We start from the raw sequence: 20,958 nt of genomic DNA on the forward strand, positions 1-20,958 counted from the left end.
TATATATATATATTTTTTAAAAAGATGATCAGTCTGCCGAGCGTTCACATATTACGTGATCGCATGAGCGTTGATATCAGCCGTTAATTTCGATTCAGCAGTGCATACGATTTTATGAACGATGTCTATCGTACTATTTATAAATCACGAGTAAAAAAAGTGGGATGTACGATGATTTTTAATCGAACTATCCAGTCGATTTCGATCGATGGCAGAATCGATCACGAGTCGTCCCAACTCTATTAAAAGTTCTTTGCATCATCATACTGCGTCGCGAGATAATGTTTGACCCTATTTTTAAATATTTACATAATTATTAAAACCATTAATAATTTGGGTATATGTGCAAATCCTCATAAAACTTTATATTTATATAAAGTAAAAAACATTTCACTCTCTCTCGTTTTCTCCTCCTCCTCCTCGTCGGCGGCGGCGGTGGCGGTGGCGGTGGCGCTAGGATTTCAAGTGTATCGGAGGATCGGAGAAGAGGAAAGATGGCCGGAAGCGCGTTCAATGCCTTCAAAGCTTGCGTTCCGATCCAATGGAGCCCCAGGCTGTACATCACGCTGGTGCGCGGCCTTCCCGGCACTCGCAAGCTCCATCGTGGCACTCTTGAAGCCATGCGCCTCCGGCGATGCCACCGCACTGTCGTCCACCGCACCACCCCTTCGCTCATCGGCATGCTCAACCAGGTCTGTGTTCCTTCTTCTGGCTTCTTGCTCTGGATTTCAGGGTTTGATGAGAGATTGTAATTGGATTTGCAGGTGAAGAGGTTGGTTGCGGTGGAGACGGAAGCCATGTATAAAGCTCGGAAACAGAATGAGGATGAGCATAGGGCCTTGCGTCCTGCCATTGTTGTCAGCCATGCTCCATCTCCAGCTCCAGTGCAGTGAGTTTCTTCTGCTCTTCTTCTGTGTGTCATTGGAATCCTTTGTTTAGAATTTTATTGATTTTGGGATAGATTTTAAGGTCATAACATATAATTTCAACATTTTTGGTTCTCTCTTGTCAAGTTTGTGGTTTCATTTGCTAGTCTTGATTTTTCTGCTAGCAATGCCTCTAGCTGAAGCTTTACCTGAAAATTTATAGAATGTTTAAGTTCATTGATACATTGTGATACCTAGAATTTTATCGAATGACTTGTTCGTAAGAGGCTGATAAGGCATTTGATGTTAGTTGTGTTGGTGTTTATCCGGCTTTTGGAACAGTGAAAATCTGCAGGAGTTAGTGTAGTAATGTTACTGTAGCTCCGTTACTGTTCACATGCGCCGGTATGCGGGCGCACACTTACCCGTGAGCTTCACTGGCGACCTTGTGCGGCCCATATGCAGCCCGCATAAGCTGCAAAAAGTCTTGTAAAGCTTCCTTGAGGCTTCAGATGTCTTCCCAAGTTTTCTACAACCCTTCAATGCTTCAAAACAAGCATAAAACACTGCCAAACCCCTCAATTCTTGTTAGAATGGGATGAACAAACATACTGACAATCGCAAAACACATTTTTAGCGTGGAAAACCCTACGAATCGAGGGAAAAAAATCACGGGACTCCTTGGGCCTCTTAAACATGCATCCACTATGTCAACAATGGGTTCTGATGGTTCCTCTCAGCTAATTAGAGGGTTTTACGTGCATGAGGCAACAACATTCATAAGAAAGGATTTGTATGATATTACCACCATCATCATCAACAAAGATTGATAACAAACAACAAGTAGAGGTGAAGGAAGGATCAAACCTAATCAATAGGTTGAGCTTCTTGCAAGGAATCTCCTTCCGGAGTTTGAGTGAGATCCGGCGATGTTTGGCCGTCCGATCTCCTTGCCCTAGCTCCCTCTCTTCCCTTTCTCCTCTCTTGGTTTCTTGGTGGTAGCTCCCCCTCCCCTCTCTCTCTCTCTCTCTCTCTCTCTCTCTCTCTCTCTCTCTCTTAAATGTTGCACATAGCCCCCTTCTCCTAGAATGACTCATTCTCATTAACAAAAGAATGAGAGAATTTAGACTGTGAAATTACCTTGTTGGCCTCCACTTCTTTATTATTGACATAGCTTCATTTTTTTTTCTTTTTCATTTTTATCTTGGGTCAAGCCCAAGCTTTATTTCTTCTTTGTTGGTAGCCCACTAAATGGGCTGAAACCCAACAAGTTGATGATACTCGACTAGTTAATGAAGGCATTGGTTCTATCTCTCTTGTTAGGTTTGTGTTTTCATTTGTCAGTTTTGATTTTTCTGCTGGCAATGCCTCTAATTGAAGTCTCACCTGAAAATTTAGAGAGCATATAAATTCATTGATGCATCGCAATACATAGAATTTTATTGTATGACTTGTTCGTGTGAGGCTGATAAGGCATTTGATGTTAGTTGATGATACTCGACTAGTTAATGAAGGCATTGGTTCTATCTCTCTTGTTAGGTTTGTGTTTTCATTTGTCAGTTTTGATTTTTCTGCTAGCAATGCCTCTAGTTGAAGCCTCACCTGAAAATTTAGAGAGCATATAAATTCATTGATGCATCACAATACATAGAATTTTATTGTATGACTTGTTCGTAGGAGGCTGGTAAGTCGTTTGATGTTAGTTGATGAAGGCATTAGTTCTCTCTCTTGTGAGTTTCGCGTTTTCATTTGCCATTCTTGATTTTTTGGCTAGCAATGCCTCTAGCTGAATCCTCACCTTAAAATTTATAGACATAGAAGTTCATTGATACATCACAATGCATAGTATTTTATTGTATGACTTGTTCATAGGAGGCTGATTAGTTATTTGATGTTTGTTGATGATACTTGACAATTTGATGAAGGCATTGGTTCTTTGCCTGTCTTGATTTTTCAGCTAGCAATGCCTCTAGCTGAAGCCTTACCTGAAAATTTGCTGATGTAAGTTAATTCGTATGTAATAATACATAGAATTTTATTGGATGCAAGAAGTTCATATTGTCAATTTCTAATGCCAAGCTTCAGCAATCAGACAAATGAGGCAATAATGTTATTTCTGCTAAATAAACCGATAAATTGGGCCATTGTACGTATGAAGAGGAATGATTCAAGATCAGATCAACAGTTAAAGTTATATACTAAAACCCATTCTATCACAAAGCAACATTAACCTTTTAGAAATTGCACATTTACCTCTATAAAGTACATAAGCATCTCATGGTAACCAAGCAGAGCACAAGTTTGACCTGTTTTTATAATTATGCATATATATATATATATTGATTAAAGTGGATAAATCATAACTTTATTATAGAAGAGGTAAGTCTAGATACATTAAAGCTAGATACATCAAAGAAACATGATAATAAAACAGATAGCACAATATCATAGTAACCGCAAACTATGATTAAACATTTTTACAGGTCTAGAGAGAGATATAAACACACAAGGAGGAAGACAAAGTTTCTCAATAATGATTGTACATATATTTCTTAAAATAAATCAAACAAAGCATAAATTTACCCGTTTTAAGTCTTTTAATATATATGTATGTATGTGTATATATATTTATATATATCAAGGTAAATTCAACTAAAAACATGTGTTACATGGCCAAAATAACTAGAGTGTATTTGTGCATTTTGCAATATACTGTCTGGAAGTGCTTGCTTTTCAAACAAGTATGCTAATTTACAGGGGTACATATAAACATTCACAAGAGGAAAAATTCAACAAGAATGCTTTGTCAGAAAAATAAATAAATAAATAAAAATAAAATAAAGATCAACTAGCATGTGAAAGTAGCAGTGTAGCAGGAGGCATGTTCTTTGCTTATCCATTAGTTTATACGTCTATTGAAGATTACAGGCAATTTAATGGTTTGTTTATAATAAGGTTATTATTCTTTGATCTTTGGATTAAGATTTCTAATTCCCTTTTTGAGGTGTCCTTCAGATAACTTTAATATGTTTGGATGTGAAGTCCATTTCACTCTTAGAATCATTTTGATTGACATTTATTCCTTGCCTTCAGAGACTGGAAGACCAAAAAGGGTTTCACATGGAAAGCTTTGCGATCTTATTTAATTATTTGATGATGTGTTTATGTTACTATTGGCGTCATATTTTATTTATTTATTTATTATTATTTTTTAAGATGATAACGTTATTAAAGGAACAATAAATATGAAAGTGTACCAATTATAATGCCTTTAACAACTCTCAAGAGATAAATTTTCCCTAACATGCAATTTTGGAGGAAAGACAACGTTGTTTCTCCCACAAAAGATTTGCATAAAAACTAGTGAATAGTATTGATGAACAATAGTGACTTCTAGTATATACAGTATGTGAATGATATTGATAACTAGTGCTGCGAGAATAAGGTTTCAAACTCTCATCCTCTTACGCATTTTGCGATGAGTTATTACTGGACTATTCACATTTTGTGGCATCCTTTTACGCATTTTGTGGTGAGTTATTACTGGACTATTCACATTTTGTGGCGAGTTATCACTGGACTATTCGTGATTTGTAAAAAACAAACAATAACATAACAATCATTTTTGTATGCATAAAACAATATATTCATAATATTTATGTGACAAAATAGTGAAAATTTTCAATAATTTTATTTTTGAAAATAGATAAATTACAATTTTTTTAAAAGCAAAGACAATTATAAAAGAGATAACATGGGAGGCGAGACAGAATGATTACACATGAACACAAGAACTAACAAGCAAAGAAATCATTTTAGTTTTCTAGTGTTATTTAAAAAGTTATTGTGTTACCATATAATAACAAATTGAGCAACTAATAGAATGGTAAGATAGTTAATTTTCATGTGAAAAAGTGAGGGTTTGAATTACTATGCACGGTTGAAGTCTAATAATTAAAGAGTGTGTGGGGCGCATCTTAATTGTTAAATTTAATGATATATTTTTCACTTTGTGAATAAGTGACATTTTATTTATAAAAATTTAGGACCTGTTTGGATACCTCCAAATTCCATAAGAATGGTGGTAATTTCTTTGTAATTTAATATTATGTAGGAAATAATAATAAGGGGTGTTTGGATACTATTTTGAAAGTGTAAAATTACTATGGAATCATATGATTCTATAGTAATTTTTCAAAGAGGTTGGACCAAAGTATTATTTCCCTTTACTTTTCGGTTTATGAACTCCTCTCTCGCTTGTCTTTCTTCCTGAGGATCTCAGTCGCCTTTCTCTCAAGCTCCCTTCGGTCCAGGTTACGTCAACTTCCGTGACCTCACCCTGCCTCCGCAGTCGTCTCCTGCTCCGTCAATCCACTCCCCCACCACCGGCGAGATCGAGCTCCCCACCTCCTAGCCTCTCATCAAACACGTTGCCAAAGCTTACCTACAGCCCACTCCTTCTCCATCTCTCTCTGGCCGCCGCCACTGCAATCGCCCTCTTGCTCCTTTTTTGTCTTCATCGCCATCTTTTTCTGACCGCGTCACCACGATCTTTGATCCCGTGGTGCCATTTCTTCTTCTTTTTTTTTAATAATAAATATTTTTTTTAATTATTTCTAGAGAGATTTGTGAATGTATAGAGATGGGAGATCAACAATTGAACGACTTTTTTTTTTTAAAATTTTTAATTTCAGATGGATATCAAAGTAAATAAATTTATATTATTATTATTAATTTAAAAAAATTATTGGATTGATGATAAAATAGAATCTAATGTACTCAACAAACATCATCTGTTAATGTAATTTAAGTATCATAACGAAAAATATATATATATATATATAATACAATGAAGAGAAAGAATTTATTTTTAAAATTAAATTTCTATGGAAAAATTTTCTGTGCATATCCAAACATCATTCCGTAGGAATTTTTCCATTAGTAAATTCCATAGAAATCATTTTTGAATCCTATGGAATAAAATTCCTATGGAAAAATTTATTACGTAGCCAAACAGGCCCTTATTCTTAAATAAGTGTTGTTTTAGAAAATTATAACATGATTTTAACTTGACTGTTTAAGTTTTATCTTTTAAAAATTTCAATAAAAAGATCTTTATTATTGTTAATAAAAAAATATTGTATGAGAGAGAATTAATAAAGTAATAACAAGGATTTTTTCCTGAAAAAGATAGTTTAATTATTAACTCTATAATTTGAGTTATTAAATATTTTTCTTAATACTAGTACCAAAATTTTATTTTATTATTCTGTCTTTGTTTCATTTGTTTTGTTTATAAATGAATGATAAACATTATTATTATTTATTTGGAAATAATGAATTTTTTTTTTCATTTAAATTATAATATAATATAATTAAACAAGAATAATAAAAAATGGGCGAGCTTGTGGGCTCTTCCCTCCCGGTCCAACAAGACCCGTTTTACAACTGTGCATTTGTTAACTCCGGATTTATCATAATATATATTTTAAAAAATAAAAAATGATTTAAATGATTGATTTATAACCACAAATGTATATTTTTAGTTGGAATCATCCTCACTGTGACAATATTAATCGAATTAATTAAGAACTTTCTCGCACTAGTTAAATGTCTTAATATAGCTAACTATTATTTAATCTATTGGCATTTAGCCCACTGTATTAGGCGTTTCTCCGGCTAAGAAAACGAGTTTGAATCTCAGCTCATGTAAGTGGAAGAAACAGGTATTATATTGTTTAACTCCTTACAAGTGTTTGTTTTTAATATGTGATTTGTCCATATCGGTTAGAAAAAATAATTATAAAAATTCTTTAAAAAAACTTAGATGCTTGTCACTCTTAAAATTAACAACTAATTAAACTAGCTAATTATTTTATTCTTATTTACTAAAAACCAATAATTTTTTAAAGGGAAATTACTTCATACATCCCTTCAACTTTCTCAATGAGTTAAATTATTTTTTTTTTTCCATATCCACACAAAGTCTTTTTTTTTAATGAGTTTCTTTTTCAATCCTTCTATCATTAAATGGAGAGAGTGTTTTGAAGAAAATATCATCCATTTATTTTTCCGCGATGAAGCAATTTGGGCAGGTGCGAATTTCGAGGAGTAAATGGTGATGGGTTAATTTTTTATTTAGAATTGTGACGTTTTTACTAACAAATTTACTTTTCTATTTATAATTGTGAGTTTTCATATATAATATAAGTTTTTTAATTAGTATGACTGTTTTTGTTTAATATTTGCTTCTTGATTAGATATATTTACAGCACAAAAAGTTAAGTGAAAAAAATAGAAAAAGTGATTGAAGTGATTGCTATATGCTCACTTTTTAAAAAGTTGGACAAGATTTTTACGGATTTTTTTCTCGCCAATATTGAAGGGATATTTTCAAAAGCCAATGGAGTGAGGTACAAAAACTAAAAAAATAATTAAACCGAAAAAAATAGGGATTGTATGTGAAATTCAAATATCAATATATTGGGATGTTTTGAAATTTTTATAGACCTATAATTAATTTTTATTTTTTTAAAGGTAACACATGATTTAAAAACCGGACCGGACCGGCCGGTTGAACCGGTTGAACCGGGAACCGGCCGATAAACCGGTCCGATTACTCACATAAAATAGTAAAGAACCGGGCCGGCCGGTTCAACCGGTTCAACCCGATGAACCGGTGAACCGGTTGAACCGGACCGGCCAATTTATTAATTTAAATTATTTAATTAGTTTATTTATTTTATAATTAAAAACTTAAATTAAGTTAATAAACTCATTAACCTCGGTCCAAATTTCAAAAAGGCAAAAAAAGTCACAAAATACTTGAAGATATTAATATATTATGATTTATTATCATTAATTTATTATAATTAACTTATAATTTTACGCTAATCAACAATTAAATCATTAAAATTAAAGTATTAAACCAAACATTTCAATGGTTTGGTTTTTATTTTTTAATCATTATTGTTGTTGTATACTTGTATACTTATATTTTATTTAATTCTTTATTTTTAATATTTGTTGTATAGTTGTATCCTTGTATATTTGTATTTTAAAAATTTTAATTTTATATAAAGTTAAGACTTTGTGACCTTATAAAGGTAATTTAAATTTGCAATATGTAATTTTGTATCTTTTTTATTATTTTTTCTTTATTTTTGAAGTTATTTTTACTTATTTATTATTATTATTTTAATTTTTAAATATTTATTTATTTGAAAAAATTAAATCCGGTTGAACAATTTTAATAACGTCAAGAGTTATTAATCAAGAGTTATTCACTAATATGAATGGGCATTTTTGTTGATTTTTTTGAATTTTTTTTTATAATTTTATGATTTTTTGACATTTCTTATTTTAACAAAAATTTAAAAAAATAAAAAAATGTTTGACCGCCGAGTCGAACCGTTGGACCCAGTTGAACCGCTGAACCGGTTGGCCAACCGGTTCACCAACCGGTCCGGTTTTTAAATCCTTGCATATTATTTTATTATTCATTAGAAAAGAAGAAAACCTAAAACGTCGACTGCTTCACATTATCACTTTTTAGGTACTGAGACCATCGTTTCAAATGAGATTATATATATATATATATATATAACTATATATTAATCTTAACTAATAGTACTCCCTAGCCTCTCCAATTGACATTTGGACTTACAAGATTGGTTAAACAAACCAAATGAAATTACTCAATAGCCCTTACACTCTCATTTACTTGAGTGGGTCCCACACCAACACATCATCCCTCCTCAATATATATATATATATATCATATTAATATATATATATATATATAAACATGATTTTTGTATATTTTTAATATTCTTTTTTTAGATATATTGTGTTTTTTTATTTTAATTTTTGTTTTTCATTGTTTTTTTCATTTATATATATATGATGATGATGATGATGATTATTATTTATATTTGTTTTATTTAATTAATCTAATAATATTGATGTTTGTGTTTTTTTTTTGTATTTTTTGTTAAGTGATTTTTTTAAAAAAAATGATTTGTATTATTAGATGAAGCCTGTAGCACAAACACAGGCATCCATATTAGTTTATCTTTAAAGAAAGTGTCTTTTCTTGGTGAGCATGACAAGCACTCCGCTCTCAACATTTTATATTATTCTACTAACACGGGCATCCATATTTTTTGTTTTTCATTTATAACTATATATTAATTTTAACAAATAGTACTCGGGACTCTTTGCAGCTGACATTTGGCACTTTCATATTGGTTTATCATATATCAACTTGGTATTCAATAATACAAAATCGATGGTTGGGATTTAATCAGAAAAATCTATAACCTTCAGATTTTTTGAATCAGACTCCTTCCTAAAGATCACTTATTACCCTCTGCAGCTGACATTTGCCATTTTCATATTGGTTCATATTGGTTTATTGGGATCATGAGAAAGAAAACACCACAAACAGACTAAACAAAGGCCATGAAATTCATATGCTGCCACATATTATTTGTGCAATGAATTTAGTGGAAAAACAACTCATGAGAATATAAAATAGACAAAAAAAGATATAGATCGAAAAATTGTCAATATAAAAAAACAACTCGAATAGCTTGATTTTTGCCTCGCCATAAACTTAGATAATGACATTTTTTTGCCAAGTTCTTTGCTTTTCTCCATTTTTTTGGTTCTCTTCATTCCTCATCGTAAACGTGTTGGTACAAACTAATCCATCCCCTTGTCGTGAGAGATGGCGTAGCAAAATTCTCTTGCCCGCACCTTCATTTCCTACCCTCCGTTATGTAGTTGGATTCTTCGCTCGATCACCGCTTTCATCCCCGCAAGACTCTTCAACGCTGCCGCTAACGTCCCTCTACTCATCCGCTCTCGCCGTGGGAGATGGCGCATCGAATGATGGAAGGGACTGCCGGAGGTTAAGATTTTAGTTTTTAATATTATAATAATTATTGTTATTATCTTTAATATTAATTAAAAAGATATTAATTAATAATCTCATGTTTGGGGAGAGAACATGATTCAGGTTTATTTTATTTTTCAAAATAGTTACAAGACTTCTCTCACATTCTAACATAATAAAAAATGATCGTTAAGAATTTGAGAAAGCAAATAGAAGACAAAGGAAAAACAATGAACATTTGAGAAAAAAATACATAAAAGAAAAACAAAAAAATTAAACCTAAATAATTAAAAAAATTGTTGTAACAAACTAGAGAAGAAAAGATTGCCACAATTCCAAACTTCCAACCTAAATTATTAGAAATGGATATATATATATATATATATATATATATATAAACAAAAAAAAATAACACAAAATAATTTAATTTATTGAGAGAATCAAAAAAATCAAACATCAAATCTTAGCAAAAGGGAAAAAAAGAACAAATACATTTACTAAATCCACCTCCTGATAGCAAACATCATAAAAAGAAAAACGTGCCTAAAAATTTTTGATAAAGATATCCGAAAAAGCATTAATTCAAATGCATTTCTACACAAATCCAAACAATAACAATTTGAATAACTATGTTGATAATTCTGAAATAAAAACATTCCCTTAAAAAACAAGGAAAAAAATGTAAAAAGCATTACACCATTGTTACCTTAACACTTGAATCATAAGTATAACAAATTTATCTTTAAATATATTTGTTTGAACTATATACTAAATTTAATAGAAATATATAGATAATGAAATCTTTAAAAAAACAAATGAAGGAGATAGAGTGTTAGAGAGAATGAGAAACAGAGAAGGAAAGAAATATGATAATGATGACAGATAGAGCATAGAGCATAATTAAAACAACATGGAATAATTATTTCACCATAGTTGAGTAACAATGCTCTCTCTCTTCTGTCATCTCCTCCATCTTCATCATCTCTTCATCATACCATCACGTTTTATATACATGCATTTCTCAAATCAAAAGCATATAATATATACATATATATATATATATATATATATATATCGAAAATCACTATTCCTTGAGAGTTTGTCTTTGTTGATTTCCTTTATCATTAATACCTCTGCTAGCTCACTTTAATATCCTTCTTGATTCCCCATTGTTAGTCAATGGGCCAATGAGAAGGCAACAACAATATACTATGATGAACACCCGTGAGTGAGCATACCCGACCATTACTTGGCTTTGATTTATCCTACCAAATCATGTTAGGTTTTGCAAATAAAGTAAAAACATTTTTCCCGACTCTCTATTGTTAGTCAACTGGCCAATAAAAAAACCGACAACAATATAATATTAAGAACACTATCCAACACCTATTTCTCTACTCCTGTGGATAAGTATACCATCAAATCGAAAGGGTTTTATCAGTGATTGTTTTTTTTTTGGAACCCTAACCCTACCCCTCAATGATGCTACCTCCTCCGCCCCCTACGCTCTCAAGCGTGCCACTAATCCCGCCGCTTGAATAATGTTCCCCTTCGGCTTCAAAACACACACACACACACACACACACACATATATATATATATATGAAAAAGAATTGGAAAAAGTAAAAATAAAATGAAAATAGACAAAATCATGCCTATATTTATATATACTTAAAAAAAATTGGAAAAAATGAAAACAAAATTAACATAAACAAAAATCATACCTATATTTATATATGCATATATATCATATTAATAGATGATTTTTTGGTTTTTCTAATTTTGGTTTAATTGTTTTTTGAGAGTGTAACACTAATCCTGCCACTTGAATAATTTAATAAAACCACTAATGTAATTGTTTTTCCAAACTAATATATATATATATATATATATACATATATGATTGCATAAAAGTATATATAAAGAGATAAACTACCCTATCACCAAAGAAGAAGATCTAGATGATTAACATTTGATCCCCTTAAATCCTTTCCATGTCATTTGGAGATGTTTGATTGGGTGGGGAATTTAATATTATTTTGTTGTATTGAACCTATTTCCCATTAAACTTTCTATTTTTTTTTTCATAATGATAATAAATAAAATTGAATCATAATTCAAGAACGGCCTTAGATTACAAATATAAAGACGTCTATAGTGACCGCCGTATGACATCCCAACAACACCTATATTACTCTACAGAACCCTAATTCAATTCTTTCTCCAATATATACATATATATATATATATAATTCAATTCAAATATAAAACAAATCTACTCTTCTTTTAAGAAAATCTAACAAAACATGATCACTATCTTTGACAAAATAATATATATAATGCATTTTAAAAACATAACAATAACCAAAGAAAAACAAGACAAAACAACTATCTTTCTCTATATATACATTTGTGAGGTAGTAATGGCTATCCCAAAAAAAAACAAACAAACAAACAAAAACTTGAGAAAGTCGAAGTAATATTCCCAAACAACACTCTAACATCACTCTGCTAGATCTAACACGATATACAATCGCATCAATCTTTGTTGAGATATATTTGCCATGTTCTTCAAAGTGTTGAAACATCTATTGTATTCCAACCTAACAACACTTACATTACTCTAGAAAACCCTAATTCAATTGTTTTTCCAAACTAAATATATATACATATATGATTGCATATAACTATATATAGAGAGATAAGAGACAAAACAACCTAACAACAATTAACATTACATATAGCAACCTACCAACACCTACATTACTCTACAAAACCCTAATTTAATTGTTTTTCCAAACTATATATATATACATACATATATGATTGCATAAAACTATATATAAAGAGATAAGATACAAAACAATCATGCAATAATTAACATTACATATTTATGGACGTACCTGACTTCCAATGCATCAGGCTACCTATCACCAAAGAAGAAGATCTAGAAGATCAACGTATATAAAGTTAATCCCCTTAAATCCCTTCCATGTCATTTGGAGCTTTTTGATTAGGTTTGGGGTTTTTTTTTAAAAAAAGCTGTATGAAAATAACTTATGTTATTATTATTAATTTAATATTCTTTTGTTGTATTGAACCTATTCCCCATTAAACTTTCTATTTTTTTTCATAATGATAATAAATAAAATTGATTCATAATCCAAGAACGGCCTTAGATTACAAATATAAGGACATCTACAGTGATCACCGTATGACATCCCAACACCACCTATATTACTCTACAGAACCCTAATTCAATTCTTTCTCCAATATATATATATATATATATATATTCAATTCAACTATCTATATAGAGATAAGATACTAAACAATCTTGCAACAATTAACATTGCACATCTATAGACATGCTTGACTTACAATGCATCATCTTACCCCGTCATCAGAGAAGACGATGTAGAGCATCGACGGGGTACTTAGGAGTACGAAGGAGACCATCGGGACGTTATGCGGCAGAGATTAGAAACCCTTCTACTAAAAAAAGACATTGGTTAGGCACATTTGATACACCGTAAGAAGCAAAGAATGGCTTATGACATGTCATCAATCACATTTAGAGGTATCAAGAAAGCTCGCACTAATTTTTTTGCTATGAGTTTCTCACTATGCCTTCTCCACCACGTCCATCACCACCTCCATCACCTCTTCCTTCGTAAAAAGGAGAAGGAATATTGTTCTCAAGATAACTTGGAGATTAATGATGATCATGATCATTTAGTTGATAGAGATGACGATGATTGGATCAATATTACCACCATTTTACGTAGTTTTTTTGTCAATCGAATGCATTACCTTCATCTTTAGTACTGTAATGAGTATGTTGTTCATCACTTCTAATGATGTATTGCAAGATGAAAGCTTTTGCTATGAAAAAAACGATGAAAATAATTAAAGAGAGTTTTGTTATGAATAAAATGAGTTTTTTTTAAATTTAATAGAAATATAGTTTGATCATCAAAACCTCTGTGATAGCCATCAATATATATATATATATATATATATAAAACACAAGTACCATTAATTCTCAAATGGTTTATTAGGTAGCATATTCTTTCATATACACTCAATTAATATATGTAATGAAAGTAATTAATACAAGAAGTTGACAATTAATGGTTGCATACTATAATGCAAATAGACAAAAAAGATACAGACGAAAATTTCAATATAAAAAAAAACTGAACAGTTGTCTTTGCCCGCCATGAACTTAGATAATGATTTTGCCTGCCATAAACTTAGATAATGACATTTTTTTTTCCCAAGTTCTTTGCTTTCTCCATCTTTGGTTCTCTTCATTCCTCATCGTAAAGTGTTGGTACAGCGAATCCATCCCCTTACTGTGAGAGATGGCGTAGCAAATTCTCTTGCCCGCACCTTCATTTCTCGCCTCCGTTATGCGCTGGATTCTTCGGCTCGATCACCGCTTTTCATCCCCGCAAGACTCTTCAACGCCCGCTGCTAACGCCCCTCTACTCATCCGCTCTCGCCGTGAGAGATGGCGCATCGAATGATGGAAGGGACGGCGGAGGTTAAGATTTAGGGTAAAAATTATAATAATTATTGTTATTATCTTTAATATTAATTGAAAAAAAATATTAATTAATAATCTCATGTTTGGGGAGAGAACATGATTAAGGTTTATTTTTATTTTTACAAATGTTATTATATATGTAAATATATGATTTTACAGAAACATCCTTTATATATATTGAGAGTAAATTCTCTTGCATCAACATCAAACATGGTAACATTTGGACTTTCAAGATTGGTTAAACTAACAAAATAAAATTACTCAATAGCCCTTACACTCTCATTTAAACCTTTCCAAATGAGATTTTGGACATATATATATATATATATACACATATACATACATATACATACATATAAAGTTTATCCCCCTAAAGCCTTCGAACTCCATTTGGTGCATGGATTTTGAATTTTTTTATTTGAAAATTTTATTATGATAGATTGCATTGAAATGGATTGATGAGTCTTGAAGGGATGGGAACCTAACTTTGTTTTTGGTCTAACCTTTTAAAAAAAAATTATTATGTTAAAATCAATTGATGAAATTTGAGCCTAACTCATTGCCATTTGGAGCATGTTGATTGCTGCTTTTTTTTTTCAATTTTTTTTAGAATTATTGTTATTATGTTAAATACATAGAATAAAACTCCATGCAAAACCATAAAGAATTTAGTCATTTTTTTACAACCATCATATAATGACAAAAAAAAAGAGATAATTTATCATCTCCATCACATTATGTGAAAAAAATCATCATAACTATTTTATCGGTAAAAGATGAAATATTAGAAGAATCCATCATCAATGAGAAATTTGAAAAAAATTTGGAAGTCAGAAAAACATGTTAGCCCAAGTCAAAACTTATTTTTCAATAAATAAATAAATTACTAAACAAATAAATGAATCAAAACAATGAAATTTTAAGCATTGCTTCAAAATTCCATTACAGATAAAATCCATTACAGAAGTGTTGTAAACATATTAAATTCATATTTTCATCTACAAACTTGACTACAAAACTCTCTCGACTAATCCATCTTCACCTAACCATTCATTACAAAGGACATCATCTATTTTTTTCGACCACACAAATGGCTCCTCACACTCCCATCCTTCTTTTTTTCTATCCATTTACATTCTATACTCCATACGATATCTCTAAATAATCTTTGTCGCGTAATATCTACAATTATTTATTATATAATTACCGATTTTTTTGCTTTCAAATGGTTTTTGAGCCATGATCAACTCTTCCAAAGAGTAACCATGTTGAGCATTATCATGCCGTAAGGACGTGTTCCCCGATTTTTTTGTACAAAATAATTCCCCTACATACCCAAAGAAGTAAATGACCTTTTAAAAAGTCTGCATTTGTTAGATATTGATGCCTCGAATCCATTTTCAACTTCATACAGTCGATCTGAAAAACAATGTCAAAAATATATTGTTAATATTAATACTATAACTTATCTACAATAAAAAAAGGGAAGATAAGTTTTGCAGCAATCCAAGCACCAAACAAGCTTCCAAATTGTCTTGCCGGGCACAATTTTGAAGAACACTAATATACTCCTTCATGTCAAGATACCATAAATTATCAACCCGCATTAACTGCCCAACTTTACGACTTTTCGATGCTACATAAAAACTCTTACAACTGCAAAAGATATATGTATATATACACTCATAATTCAAAGAAGCAACTATGCCTTTTATGCTATGAATAATTAATAAAATTACCAGCCACGTAATATTTTGAGATCATGAAGAGATCTAGAAGATGTTGAAGCAATATATGCAATGATGTCTTCAATCAATTCTTGAGGGATGATGTCAATAAAAGACTTGCAATACTTCTCTCCCATACTAACAAAATGAAAAAAATTTATCATTAGTAATGTGAGAAAAAAAAATTGAAGACAAACAAAAATGAAAGCAACCAATGAAGGAAAATACATAGAGAAAAAAAAATATAGACCTAGATAGGGAAAGAAAAACGTTCTAACAAACTAGAGAATAATGATCACCACAAATGCAAACTCCCAAACAAAGCTGTGATAGATGGAGTGTATATATATATATAGAAAAACAAAGAAAATAACACATAATAAATGGATGTATATATACATAGAGGAAAGAGAAAGAGAGAGAGAGAGAGAGAGAGAGAGAGAGAGAGAGAGATTGTGTGTTTTGTTTTTGTTTGTCTTTTTCTTGCTACCATGGTTTTCCGCATTTAACTTTTTATATTATTTGTTTGCATATGTCATTAGAGATATCAAGGATTTTTGTTGTCAATTCTTTTGTCTAAGGAGGTAAGATTTGGTTTTTAATTTTTCACAATTTTTTTCATCAATTCATATATTTTTCTTTGAGCTTATTTGGCAAAAGACTTTTTTGTAGCTATTAGATAGTTATATCATTTGTCATAGGATTTTTGTCGTTATAGGGCATCCATATGTTACTTTTTCTTTGTCTCAATTTAACAATTGATGGTCATTGTTTTTCAAAACATGAATGTTATTTGTTTGCATCTTTCGACAAAGATATTAAGCATTATGTTCTCAATGAGTTGTCCAAGAAAACAAGATTTGCTAAAAGATGGTTATGGATGTCAAGATCGCCAACTAATCATTTAAGCATGGTATGAAATAGTTAGATCCATTTTTTGGTATTTGAGCTTGACTTCTTTGTCTTTGCCCATTATATGTTATAACACAATATATGTTGTTCATTGCTCCCATCCAATCAAGAGACAATCCAATGCAGATCTACACATTAATCATCGGGATCAAAAATTTTTTAGGGTTTGCTAGCTTATGGCAGGATTGGAATGGATTTTTTTTTTATCATCATGATCCAAAAAACTAGGGTTCGCTAACTTTTGGCAGGATTGGTATAAAAAAATCTACTCTTCTTTTAAGAAAATCTACTCTTCTTTTAAGAAAATCTACCCTTCTTTTGGATTTTATCATAATTTTAACATTTTCAATTACATTTTTAGAAAAAAATGTACGAATGGAAATCAAATCTATCAAAAGGATCCGAAAAAACATATAACCAAACAAAGAAGAACAACGCAAGGAAACCATCTCTATATATAGAAATAGAGTACTCTTCCAACACAATCATTAATATCCTAGATCAGACGTGGTAAGACTCCAACAAAAGATACATATCATCAGTCTAATGTTTTATACAATTCTAAGATCCTCTTTTGCTCATCCTTATTATTATTATTATTATTCAATTATCAAATCAGTTTTGTTTTTATTTATAGCAATAAAAAAAATATCATACTTGCATCTTGATTTCATCTTTCCTTATTATAATTTAATGCAATTCACAGTGTTAGTAAAGCAAAACAAAAAGAAAGAGAATGAGTACATCCAAATTCAAGACAATTTGTGTATGTAGCGACTCTAGGAAAAGCAAAAAAGAGTTATCAAGATGTCGCTATTGATCTTGGCAAAGAACCCTGGTTTGGCTTTTTTACTTTTACCTTTATTTTTAATTGTTTTTTCATCACTCTCTCTTCCGCTCCATTGTTCTTTCTCTATTATTGTTCTTATAATAATATAGCCTACTCATTTGTGTATGCTCAACTACAAAAAATATGAAATAACCTTGCAAAACCTCTGCAGTGATGAAAGACATTAATTTAGTATATGGAGGAGGCAATATTGGATTAATGGGCTTGATATCACAAACCTGCTCTTTAATGGTGGAAAAACAAGTTCTTGGGTATGGTTTATTTTTTATTAAAACACCATTTATTTGAAAAAACTCGGTTATTAACATTTTTTTCTCCATATGCTTAGTATCATTCCCAAAGCTCTAATGGATAAAGAGGTATGAAAATTTTTGAATTTTTATGACAAGTTATTCCCCAAAACCACAAATACCAATGGCTATTCAAGAATATATTGCTTTTAGCAAACTTTCGATCATCAAGGCCACTATATGGGAGAAGTGAAAACCTCGCGGGCCGAGTATGCACCTAAAAGAAAAGCGAGGATGACTCGCACTCGATGCTTTTTATTGCTATGCCTGGTTATTACACAACCTACATTTCATATTTGTATATATTCACTAACATTTGCTTTTTATTTTTAGTAGCGATTCATGCTACCATTCATTATACAACCTTCTCACAAGTCATTATTATCTCTTGAAACATAATTAATCTCAAACTGAAAATATTATACGAGTGAGGTTATGGTGACCTTGAAGAACTTTTTGAAGTGATTCACGTGGGCACAACTAGGCATACACAACAAGTCGGTAATTCAATGGCAATTATAGTGCAAACATAATGGAAATTATGAACAAATTATGACAAACTTATTCATGGTTGTAGGTTGGATTATTGAATATTAATGGCTACTACGACTCATCGCTTTCTATCACCAAGCTCGTAGGAGAAGGTTTCATCACAAGTCGCGCTGAGGACATATTATTGTCTGGCGCTCAAATGCAAAGCTGACTATGGAGAAACTCAAGTAAATTTTACAAATGTTTTTGAAAATTTTTTCCCAAAATATGAATGCATTAATAGTTATTGCTAATGTGAAAAATTTTACTCGAAAATGACGTGATCTACCACCCATGTCATGAACAAGATGTCATCAAAACTAAATTGGAACTATGAAAGCAACTCAGAACACTCAAAACAAAATGTAAGTCTCAATTGTAAATATGTGAAAAATATCAAGTTAACTACAAATTAATCTTAGACTAATCATGATTAATGATCACATATAACAATAATACTTGCATATCAATTTTAAAAAATACAAAATAAAATGAATATCTGAATTGATTTACTTCCGGACTATCATGGAAAACAAAATGTAACACTAAAACGATCCATACTATTAATAACTATAGCATGTTGTTTTTAGTATATCGTCCCAATTACCAACAACACATTACTTAATGACTGAGCTAATACATTATTATTTTTTTCGAGTTGACTCATCAAACAACAACGTACCTCTCAAATCCAACTCATCTCCCTGAAAACCCACGTACCCTCGCTCGCACTTCAACCTTCCAAATGCACTTTGACGACAAACGTCAATACACAAACGTTTCAAGCATATCGAGTAACGAAAACTCAGGAATGAAATGGATATATATGTACCCTTTTATGCTATGCTACGCTGTCTGACATCGGAACTTCCTCGCTCGAAGATTTAACATACACATGAATATACTCTTGCAAATTGAAATGTATTTCTTCATTAATGAAACACTTCTAATAAACATGTAACAATCTGGTCGCTAGAAACATAAAGGTATGTAAGATAATGGGAAAGCTTTCTTCCCATATTATGAGTAACTCCGTGTAATAGCCAAGACGTCACACATTATCTAGTGTGTGTGTTATTATTTATAGTGAGAACCCTTTTGAGTGAGTCACCTAAAACTACACCCCTTTTCTTATAGATAATAATGGCTTCTCATATTTGTTTTCTATTTTTATCTGTATCTAATATAATAATTACTAATATATATATTTTTCATTAATGTGAATTATCATTAATGGAATAAACTGTAGTCACGTCAAATCCAGTGTACAGCAGCCTCTTTGTAACATACTAATAGATTAGATTAAAGACGCAGGCTATTTATTTAATTATTTTCTTAAAATTTTAATCACACTGTAGTCTCACTGAGTCGGTCACTTAATTCTGCAGCCTTTTCACTTATTTGTGCATTTATTTTGGCCAGCATCCATTCATATATACTCCCCACAATAAAATTTTGAATTTCTAGTGTTGAGCCATTAGAAATTGCTAGCACATCTGGCAACTCAATTTCTTCAACATGAATCCTATGTAAATTTATTACTACATTCTCTATTTTTACCATAATCAAAAGAACTTAAATTGAGTCTTATATTTTTAGTTTTATTTATTTTATATGAAATTAACCATCACTTATAGAAAACACACTTTTCATCAAAAAAGTTTCGCATATATAATATAAGTAACCATATTAAATTTATACTTAAAAATAATATGATAGTTTCATCTCTCTTATAATATCCAATAAAATTAGAACCATATAAAATAGCATAGCCGCTTCATTTTCTAAAATATAATATTAAATTTTATATATATATTATAAACATGGATTAACGAAAATACCAGTAGTTTTTCTTTTTCTTTATTTCTATCACCTTATTATTATGTTAGTTTTTAATAAATTAATAATTTTAATTTATTTTCACAAAAATTAAATAATAAAAAATAATTTAAATAGTTTCAAATATTCTTGTTTCTTTAAACTAGTTTGAATTTTATGACCAGCGGGTGATAAATAATAATAATAATAATAACAGAATAATAAATAATTCCTTTTCTCATTTGTTCTTTTCAATTGTTTGAAAGTGGATTCCCTCCCCAACCCATCAAAAGATTCCTCATCCTCATTAACTATTCATTAAAATCCCCACTATCACGTTTCAAAATTCATTATTTTTTTTTATTTTTTATTTAACCAGTACCATAAATGATCATAGTTTATACACGTCTATACATTTGTCCAAAAATGAATTATCTAACCAGTATACTTTTGTGAATTATCTAATCAATATAATTCTCATTTTTAAAAAAATTAGATTATAAAATCAGTACT

The 20,958-nt window shown here is 30.7% G+C and overlaps 1 protein-coding gene across 1 annotated transcript; it reads left to right on the forward strand.

Moving 5' to 3' along the window:
* Nucleotides 1–418: 418 nt before the first annotated feature.
* Nucleotides 419–1,000, forward strand: LOC120256606 (50S ribosomal protein L30-like). The gene is made up of 2 exons (XM_039264260.1): nucleotides 419–692; nucleotides 765–1,000. Exons 1-2 carry the CDS (start codon nucleotides 495–497, stop codon nucleotides 891–893), a joined length of 327 nt encoding a protein of 108 aa, XP_039120194.1. The 5' UTR covers nucleotides 419–494; the 3' UTR covers nucleotides 894–1,000.
* Nucleotides 1,001–20,958: the final 19,958 nt, after the last annotated feature.

The sequence above is a fragment of the Dioscorea cayenensis genome, unplaced genomic scaffold, assembly GCF_009730915.1.
Source record: "Dioscorea cayenensis subsp. rotundata cultivar TDr96_F1 unplaced genomic scaffold, TDr96_F1_v2_PseudoChromosome.rev07_lg8_w22 25.fasta BLBR01001546.1, whole genome shotgun sequence".
Lineage (NCBI taxonomy): Eukaryota > Viridiplantae > Streptophyta > Magnoliopsida > Dioscoreales > Dioscoreaceae > Dioscorea > Dioscorea cayenensis.